Source organism: Micropterus dolomieu, linkage group LG21 (assembly GCF_021292245.1).
Source record: "Micropterus dolomieu isolate WLL.071019.BEF.003 ecotype Adirondacks linkage group LG21, ASM2129224v1, whole genome shotgun sequence".
Lineage (NCBI taxonomy): Eukaryota > Metazoa > Chordata > Actinopteri > Centrarchiformes > Centrarchidae > Micropterus > Micropterus dolomieu.
The window spans coordinates 16,628,970-16,638,907 of NC_060170.1; the positions used below are offsets into that span (position 1 = coordinate 16,628,970).

Below are 9,938 nucleotides of genomic sequence, written 5' to 3' on the forward strand. Positions count from 1 at the left end.
TGTCTTGAATCTGTACAGGGTACAATGAAATCACAAGACTATCAAGTCAATCTGGAGCGAAATGTGTTGGCCAGTGTCAGGAAGCAGGTCATGGGTCCTCCAACAGGAGAATGACCCAAAACACACAGCTAAAAACACCCAAGAATGGCGAAGAGCAAAACACTGGACTATTCTGAAGTGGCCTTCCATGAGCCCTGATCTAAATCCTATTGAACAGCTTTGTATAGGAGCTGAAACATGCCGTCTGGAGAAGGCACCCTTCGAACCTGAAACAGCTGGAGCAGTTTGCTTATGAGGAGTGGGCCAAAATACCGGTTGACAAGTGCAGAAGTCTTATTGAGAGTTACAAAAATCACTTGATTGCAGTCACTGCCTCAAAAGGTTGCACAACAAATCAGTTCAAGTTCAAGGTACCATCATATTTGTCCAAGCAAGTATCATTTGTTTGTTTTTTAAAATTATTGTTTTGAACCACAATTCAGAAGCAATGTCGGATTTTCATCAGTTAATTTTCAGTACATTTTTATTTATTATTACTTTTGTCAGTTTCAAGTTATTTCAGGGACCATAGTAGATTTTTCTGTCTTTAACGTAAGGGTACCAACAATTTTGTCCATGTCTGACTCTGTATATATTTATATATATGTGTTTTATATATACATCTGGAGGGATTACCATACAGTACTACATCAACAATGTTGAGGTACTTTCTATTTTATGCAACTTTACTTTAGAGAAATATTGCACTATTCACTTCACTTTACTTCACACATTTATTGAAGAGCTATTTTCAAATTAAGACTTTACAGACAAAACATGGCTTATTATGTTTATGTTTGTAGAATGTGATCCATTGTTAGTAAATAAAATATTGCTCCACATTGACCAACAACAACATTGAAGTACTGCTTACTTGTTAATACACCAAAAATAATGATCCATTAATATAATGGTATAACATTTTTACCATACTATAGTACTTTTGATACCTTGAGTGCATTTTGTTGCTAATAATTACTTTTACTTAAGTGAAACAGCTAAGACTGACTGATCATCCCATTTATGTTATTAATGTGTGAAGGAATGTATGGTCTTTCACGAAGTGATATCTGTAGTGTAAAGAAGAGCACATGAAACAAAATGACAAAGGTTGTGATGCATTGTGATGCATGTGTGTGTTTGTGTGTGTGTGTGTGTGTGAGGGAGAGAGCTAGAGAGAGCATGTACAGTATGTGTATGAGTGCATGTGTGAAGAGGCAGACAGACATGCTGACTGACAGTAGAAAGAGGATTTTCTGTCTGTTGCCCAGTGAGAGGCTAATCCTGAGCCAGTGTCCCAATCTCTCTCTCTCTCTCTCTCTCTCTCTCTCTCTCTCTCTCTCTCTCACTGATCCCAGCTCTGTTCTTCAGTCTGCTCTCACTCTGCAGATTGAGCCTCTCTGGACTGAGCTGTAGGAAACACACAGGCCCTTCGCTGCCTCCACTCTTCAGACAATCCTCAGGTGAGTGATGAACTTTCTCCTCCCCATCTTTCCCCAGCTCTTGTTCTTCCAACTTATGCATGCACACTTCCCCTGAAGAAGTACACTGACTGTTAACAGCAGTTGTTTGACTTTAAAACATTACTCACTTGTGTTTTTGATCAAACTTTTTTCTTTTTTTAAAAAGTGAAATATTCTGAAAGAAGACAATGTATTTATATTGTTGTGAGAGCTAATTAGGATTTAATACATTTTGAATGTTTTTAATCAGCTATAACAGAAATTAAGATTTGGTTTACAGCACGAATGCAAACCTCAGTAGACTTCAGTCTTTTCATCAGCTGGCTCATCCTTTTGTTTTTTTACTTGTTCCATGGGTTAACATTTACACACCGTACAGCCTATACAACAGCCTCTTGCATTAGGGCCTCTTAATCTCCATGATATTAACAGCGACCAGCCACCTGTCAAAAACTGGTGCCCTTAATTTGTCCCTTTATCAAAGCTCTAGCAGTTTCTCCTACGCCTGAGACTGACCGGTCGTCTTACACTCAACATCGATTAACAAAATATCCCCAAACAAAACCCACTCAAATGAACAAAACTCACTTTGTAGCAGTGGTGGAAAGTAAGAAAAATTAACTTAAGTATTGGACTTCAGTACAAGTTTGAGGTATTTTAGTTGAGTAAAAAAATGTGAATGATTTAAGGACTTCTTCCACCCCTGCTTTATAGTATATCTTTCTCCATTTCAGGAAAGGTCAAAGGGTACAGGCGACTCTCCTCCTTACGTTCCGTCTTCCTTTAATCTTCCAGTCTCTGGGAATCTCTCTAATCCCACCTTTTCCACTCACTGTCTCTTTAGTGTCCTCTTACACTTTAACCGCTCCCCCTGACCTCAAAGTGACATCCAAACATCCATATTTTTGCCAGAGCTCCTATCAAACTCAATGTATTATTTTCTCTCTATCTCACCTTTTCAAGTATTTATTTGACTCGTCCTCACGACCTGCACACTCTGCTCAGATGACTGGCCCAGGATGTCAGAAAGGATCATGTATCTGTTACTTAAGCATTTGATGGCCAGGGCTAAACTTACTTAACCTCACTGACTGCTACTATCAATACTGTGTGTGTGTGTGTGTGTGTGTGTTTGAAGGGATTTGACCCATATCTTATGACAGATGAAGAATTTGTATTTGCATTATGGGTATGTGCAAGAAATGTCAGCATCTCATAGGAGTGCAGTATTTTGATACATCTATTTTCCATTTTGTACTTTTAATCCTAAAATAACGGAGAAAAGATATGGTCAGTTCTGATATTTGATTGACATTATCCGACTGATAGGTGTAAGAAGAGGCCAAGACATTGTGTTAACATAGCGGTGTCTCCCTCAGTATCAATCACAGATCCCCTGATCACCTGAGCTGGTGGCTCCCCCGGAGCGACCAATCAGAAGGCTTCTGTCTGCTTCTCGATTAATCTCATCACATAAACTGCAGGTGGATCGGTTACTTAAGCATTTGCTAGGTGTTGACTTCAATGACAAACAGTGGGAAAAGTACTGCCAGCTTCCATCTGTATCCTCACAAACTTTATTTCTTCAAAAAATTGTCATATTAGAACAAATTTTCTGCTTGGATACCTTTACCTCTGTGCCTGTGGGTAGTCTGGTTTAACAATCTGATTCCCACTTCCAATTGTAATCTGTGACATTCAGACAGGAGGCTCCAGTTATGCTCAGGCTTGGTTAAACCAGTAGCTCAGTGTACACTATAAAGTAGCAGAGTTAAACATAAACGCATAACATGACATTTATAATTCCCAAATGATACTATACCTAATTATTACCATTAACAGTCAGTATGGATATTTACACTTTGGTATCCTCCAGTTGTAAACTCAATTACAGTTCTTTTCCTCAAGATGTAACCAGATTTTAAATATTTCATTTGACTGACAGACAGCAACAATCTGCCAGACTAAAAGTGGCACAAATAACGCCTTCCACTGGCAGACTGGAAATTGTAATTAGACATTTTTTTCAGGACATTTTGGCTAACTAAATGACACACATTTGAAGTTGATGGAAACTCACTGTTGCCCTCTGACCTTTCAACAGGTAATAAACCAGATCAGGTTACCATGGCAAACTCATTCACCCGTATGATGTCTGGCCGTAACACAGCAGTGATATTGGCCAGCATAGGAGCTGGCACACTGGCAACGGGATACCTCCTCAGTGATAGCACTGCTGCAGCTGAGAGGAAGAGGCTCTATCCACCCAGGTACGTGTGTGTGTGTGTGTGCGTGTAAAAACATTTCTTTAATATATTTCAGCACATGTCTTTCAGCTGACGGAGGTTTCCAAACCTACATTAAAAAACATTTAATAATAATAATAATAATAATAATAATAATAATAATAATAATAATAATAATAATAAATGTGACTGTTTTTGTCCCCTCCTCGGCAAAGCCTTCCTCATGAATTATAGCACAACAAACATAACAAACAATAATTATAACTAATAAAACAATTAATAATTTTACTAAAAATTATTATTAATTGACAAAATAAAAAGGTTCTAGATGTATATATGTACAGTAAAGGCATTTGGAAAACTGCAGACATCCATGTTTATATTCCCATACTACTGAATCACCATTCAAGCAAACTAAATGTTTTATTAAAAAAAAAGAATATTTATTTTGGATGGGTTACAGACCACTACACTATGAAAACAGCTCTACTACTACTAAAAAGTGTTTATCCAAACATTAAGTTAGTTGTCGATGACTTTCTACAGTGCAGATTTCCCTGACCTGAGGAAGCACAACAACTGCATGGCAGCAGCACTGACCCCAACCATTTATGCACGCCTGAGGGACAAGACAACCCCTAACAACTGGACAGTTGACCAATGCATCCAGACCGGGGTGGACAACCCTGGGCACCCCTTCATCAAAACTGTGGGCATGGTAGCTGGAGATGAGGAGAGCTACGAGGTTGGAGTTCAATATTTGCAGTGAGTTGTTGTGTCTTCCGTCCTAAAACTGGAAAAACTGAGAGTTTGATTTTCCCATCAGGTGTTTGCTGAGCTCTTTGATCTTGTGATCAAGGATAGACACAATGGCTATGACCCTCGCACAATGAAGCACCCCACTGACCTGGATGCTTCCAAGGTTGCACCTGCATTTTCTCTTCACTCCTTTGTCCTCTGCATCACATGGTCTTGTCCATCCATCAATTTCTGTATCCGCTTCTACATGCAGTGACCTAATACTTTCTCCTCCTCAGATCACCTCAGGAGTGTTTGATGAGCGCTACGTGTTGTCGTCTCGTGTGCGTACGGGTCGTAGCATCCGTGGACTGAGTCTTCCTCCTGCGTGCACACGCTCTGAGCGCCGTGAAGTGGAGCGTGTGGTTGTGACAGCCCTTTCTGGCCTGAAGGGAGACCTGGCTGGCCGCTACTACAGCCTGGGAGAGATGTCTGACAGAGAGCAGCAACAGCTTATTGATGTTAGTGCACATTCACACAGACTCAAAGACAAGGTTTATTTTCTGTTCCTTTTGTTTTGATGACCTTTGCCATCTTATGTCCCCCCCAATTCCTCTGTCCCTTTACTGGCCAATCAGGAGCACTTCCTGTTTGATAAACCTGTGTCACCTCTGCTCACGGCAGCTGGGATGGCCAGAGATTGGCCTGATGCTCGTGGGATCTGGTAAGATTAGGAGAAACACATACTGCTGTTTTTGTAGCTGGGAGAACCTGCAAAAGCTGTAGTCATAGAGTACCCAGAAACTTAGTTTTTGAAGAGATATGCCTCAGGTTTGCTGAGTAATAATGTGCATGCTCCATAGTTTCTTTTTAGCAAAGTAGCAGTATTTTATTTGTTAGATATAAAGGGTTATTTAGGAAGAATTTTGGAATACTGACATCAGACACCAGTATGCACCACCACCACACAATTGGACCAATATAACTGGAGCGAAGATGATTATACAGTAGAATAAGATTGCAATGTTTTTCTGTAAAAATATGTAAAAACAGATTATGCCCACATTCCTGCAAGGCTTAAAATAACCAAAAAACATTGTCAGTAGTTTCACAATAAATGGAAATTCAATTTTTCTTACTCATATACATTAAGTGCTTAATACATCACTGGTGGTATCCTGAAACTTGTACTTGCAGCTCCTCCAGACCCCCTGACCCAACTAATAGATTACTATCTCCTGTTTGAATGTCTTAATTATCCCTGTCACTCTTTTCAAACAGCTGTTCTGCACCAATCGCATTTCACGCTCCTCTGCAGATTCAAAATGTCTTTTCTCCTCTTTTCTTTCTTTATCTCCAACACTCTAACTACAGGATCATTTCCTTTCTGATAAATGTTGCTCCGACCCCCACCTTACCACCTGTGCGTTCATAGCTCAAGACTGGCCTGACATTGGGGCCATTTACTCTGCTGAATGTGGTTGAAAAATTGTTTTTCCTCTCAGTTGATATCAGTTATCAGCAGATGTACAGTATTACCATTGTCATCAAAACCCAGCTTTGAATTGGAGTGATATTCTGCCCTCTTGATTGTCTCAGGCACAACAATGAGAAGAACTTTCTAATCTGGATCAATGAGGAGGACCACACAAGGATCATATCCATGGAAAAAGGAGGAAATATGAAGAGAGTGTTTGAAAGGTTCTGCAGAGGTCTTAAACAAGTATGTCTCTATCTCTTCTTGCGCCATCATGGTCCAGTGTGGATCTAAGTAATTCCTCCCCAAATGAAATAGTTTATTATTAATAAATAGAGATAAAACTAAACTATAAGAACAAAATGGACAGTAGAATTAAAACATCAGAAATCAAGTCAAGAAACAAATCTGCTAAAATTGTAGTTTTTGTCCTTTTTCTCTCCAGAGCCTGTTGAAAATATCTTTAATATGTGTAAAAATATAAATAGTCATTTCTTATAACCTTTAGGTGGAGCATCTAATTCAGGAGAGAGGTTGGGAGTTCATGTGGAATGAACGTTTGGGCTACATCCTTACCTGCCCCTCTAACCTCGGCACCGGGCTCAGGGCTGGTGTGCATATTCGCCTGCCCCTCCTCTGCAGGGTAATGCAAATGCACAAGGAGGACGGCGGTTTGAAGTTCTCATGTTTGAAAATGATGTAATGTGGGCGATGTTTATGATCTAGGACCCTCGCTTCAAAAAGATCCTGGAAAACCTGAGGCTACAGAAGAGAGGCACAGGAGGTGTTGACACGGCTGCTACTGGAGACACTTTTGACATCTCTAACCTCGACCGTCTGGGCAAGTCTGAGGTAAACACTTATAGAGGAAGGCAGCAGCTGAAGTAAAAGTAGAAATGAACAACAACCAAAGAGCGACAGAGTCAGTCAGAGGAGAGCAGACATCCCGACAGGTGTGGGCTGTGAATAATCGTACCCCTTGCTGTTCTTTAATCTGTAATCCAGGCAGGGATGTGCTGGTTGAGGTTAAAAGACTTCTGTCTCCTGAGCTGAGCCTTTGATGCTGCACTTCCTCACAGGCTGTGATCAAGACCTCCAACAGGCACTACCAATCAAAGGCTGCTAAAGGTCATAGACGGTTAAGGTCAGGGCCATAGTTGTGATTAGACTCAACACATGATACCAAAGCAGAGAAAGTCCTGCCTGAAAGGCTAAACTCAAAAGTGTTTAAACTTGCCAATGCCACAAGATGCCAGCAGGTTATGGAAAGGTGGGTGTTGAGATGGGTGGGGGCTAACGGGAACATCATGTATACTAGTCAGTAACATACTCCACACAGCACAGAATTGCGGACAGCTTCGACCAATGGTCTTCCTCAGGTGTCACTTTTGATATCCAGTCATGAAAGTTGGCATGATGTGCAGTATTTTGTGGATATAATAGCAAATAAAGTGAAGTTAATTTTAAAGAAGTTACTTAGGAAAAAGTACAAAAGCTGGGTTTAAAAATATATTCACTTTTCTTTCAAACCAAACCAGATGATTTCACTCATTTGCACTCTTTCGACCTGAGGGAGGAACTAATCACTGGATTCAGCAGGAGTTCATATTAGTTCCAATGAAATCCTGCTTACTCTTGAGCCTCAGTGGCACATCGGGGAAAACCACCGAGTTAGATAATTATCAGGACGATAGTGGATCATTTGCACTGACATTAACTCTAATGTAATCCGAACTTGTGTACATATTAATCACGTGATTTTTGACACCAGTAACCATGTATCCTCAGGTCGAGCTGGTACAACTGGTGATTGATGGCATAAACTACCTAACTGAATGTGAGAAGAGGCTGGAGAAGGGGCAGGACATCAAGATCCCCTCCCCCATCTCCCCGTTTAGGAAGTAAACATCACCTCTGCAGGGAATCTTGGAGTAGAGCAGGCGCTCCAACGGCTGGTCGTTAAACTGTTGGTCTTACAAGATATTCATGGCATTTATAGCACTGTGCTGACTTACATGCACAATAAATGAATTGCATGTAGATGAACTCTAAACACAATAAACTAAATCTTGATGAATTGAGTTGTATTATTACCAGGTATTTTACAATGTTGGTGTTGTTACAGCCTCTGTAGTGGCAAGCAAAACATAACCTGAAACCTACAACATGAAAAACTAAGTACAGTACTTACAGTATGTACTTTTGTGAGGTACTTTACAGTGTGGGTCCATAACATTTCAAAGTGAAATGTTGTAGTGTTTACTCCACTACTATGTTCCAGCTTTGCTTTATTACTTTTCAGATTAAGAACTTGCATTGAAAAACATTTCATTATCTTATAGAATACAATGTTAAATGGCCCCTTACAAAAAAGCAGTGTCTACTTGTCACGTCTCAGATGTCCATGACATCCATCAAAGAGACAAATAACAATTGGAGGCCAAATTATCCAATATTTCACAAAAAAGCAGAAATTAGAGGAATGTCCAAAAAATTTATAAACTTTTGGATAAATGTTTTGTTCTTTCCTACCCCATTAATATTCTCAGGTCCCCCAAAATTAATCTTGTGATCTTTTCCCGACTCCTAGGTTGAGAATCACTACTAAAGGACTAAAATACCAAACAGTTTATAAGGTAGGACAAACTAGCTTCACCTCTACCTGCTACAACAGCAAAATGCTGTTTCCACATTGATGCATCAGTCTCAAGAATATCTGTTACAATGGCAATTTTTCTGCAGAATCAGTACTTTATTATACTTCAATTTACATATTATATGTAATGGAGTAATTTTGCGTTCTTGTATTGGCACTTTTACCTCAAAAGCACATGGAAATGTGACAAACAAAACATTATATTATATTCCAAAGTATTAACTATCATAAAACCATAATACAGGTAAATGAATCCAAAACAAGATAATAAAACAGAGCTACAGCTAGGTCAAACAGAAATGAAAGCACAACTCAAATGCACACACAGTACAGGACATACTCAGACTTGATCTCCCTTCTCTTACTCAGACAGAGATGTTGTTATCAGGTCATGGACAACTGCCAGACTTAATAAGATAAAGCTATATTGGACAATAATGTCACGACCTTTGCAACTCTATAATTAAGAGCTGAACCCCTGCTTGTCTTGCACTATGACTTACAAAGAAGACTATAGCCACTGTTTCTGCAGCAATTAGGTTCATATTCTTCTGATGGTCCGATTTTTTTTCTTTGCCTAATAACTGTGAAAAAGAATTTTTTTAAAACCCTCAATCAATAAAAAAATGGATTATTGCTCAGAAGCTGGTGGTTAACCTGACATTCAGACCTCACCTGCCTCCCGTACAAGGCCTTTAATCCAGGGGGAAAAGGACAAGCTCATTACTGACAGACACCAGACAGGCCAAACAGAGGAGGCTGGTTAACACTACAACATAGCCAGTTTCATTTTGCTTAGACGAGAAGAGCTGGGGATTTTACTTATAAATAAAGGCATCCTGCCATGAGAAATTAGTGTTTTAATTATTTGGGTGAATGGTCCTAAATCCTGATGCTCAGAGAGTCTTTTCTCAGTCGCTCTTCCTTTTCTGGCAGCAGCTTAATTACGTAGGTCTATTAATGCTATTAGAGATCTACACTAAAGAGCTCAGAAACTGTGTGTATGAGTGTGTGTTAGTAAAGAACTAATGCTGCAATTATTTCAGTCTGAATGAGGCTAGGATTATTTTGTTGGACACTAAAATTGGATTTTCTGAGCAGGAATAGTGAATAGCCAGATTGTACTCCACACAGAATAAACAGTAGTGTTTAACTGGGATTTTTTCAACCACTTAAAGTGTATCACCAAAATATATGCAGCACTTCTAGAAAGCCCACAGCAGGCCATTTCTACAGCTATAGTATGAAATAATGCCACAATCATTGCATATTCTTTTGGCTGTACAAACACTGATTAGTTTCACATTGACATCTCACAT

The 9,938-nt window shown here is 39.5% G+C and overlaps 1 protein-coding gene across 1 annotated transcript; it reads left to right on the top strand.

Moving 5' to 3' along the window:
• Positions 1–236: 236 nt before the first annotated feature.
• Positions 237–7,894, top strand: LOC123960134 (creatine kinase U-type, mitochondrial-like). The gene is made up of 11 exons (XM_046034696.1): positions 237–410; positions 1,398–1,502; positions 3,607–3,772; positions 4,295–4,493; positions 4,575–4,670; positions 4,786–5,007; positions 5,125–5,210; positions 6,086–6,209; positions 6,472–6,606; positions 6,690–6,815; positions 7,752–7,894. Exons 3-11 carry the CDS (start codon positions 3,630–3,632, stop codon positions 7,866–7,868), a joined length of 1,248 nt encoding a protein of 415 aa, XP_045890652.1. The 5' UTR covers positions 237–410; positions 1,398–1,502; positions 3,607–3,629; the 3' UTR covers positions 7,869–7,894.
• Positions 7,895–9,938: the final 2,044 nt, after the last annotated feature.

Bases quoted from the DNA above. Each gene is read 5' to 3' on its own strand.
- LOC123960134 (XM_046034696.1), top strand. From the start codon at position 3,630: ATGGCAAACTCATTCACCCGTATGATGTCTGGCCGTAACACAGCAGTG. The intron at 4,671-4,785 runs GTTGCACCTGCA...TCTCCTCCTCAG, and splicing joins CTGACCTGGATGCTTCCAAG to ATCACCTCAGGAGTGTTTGA. The intron at 6,210-6,471 runs GTATGTCTCTAT...TATAACCTTTAG, and splicing joins TCTGCAGAGGTCTTAAACAA to GTGGAGCATCTAATTCAGGA.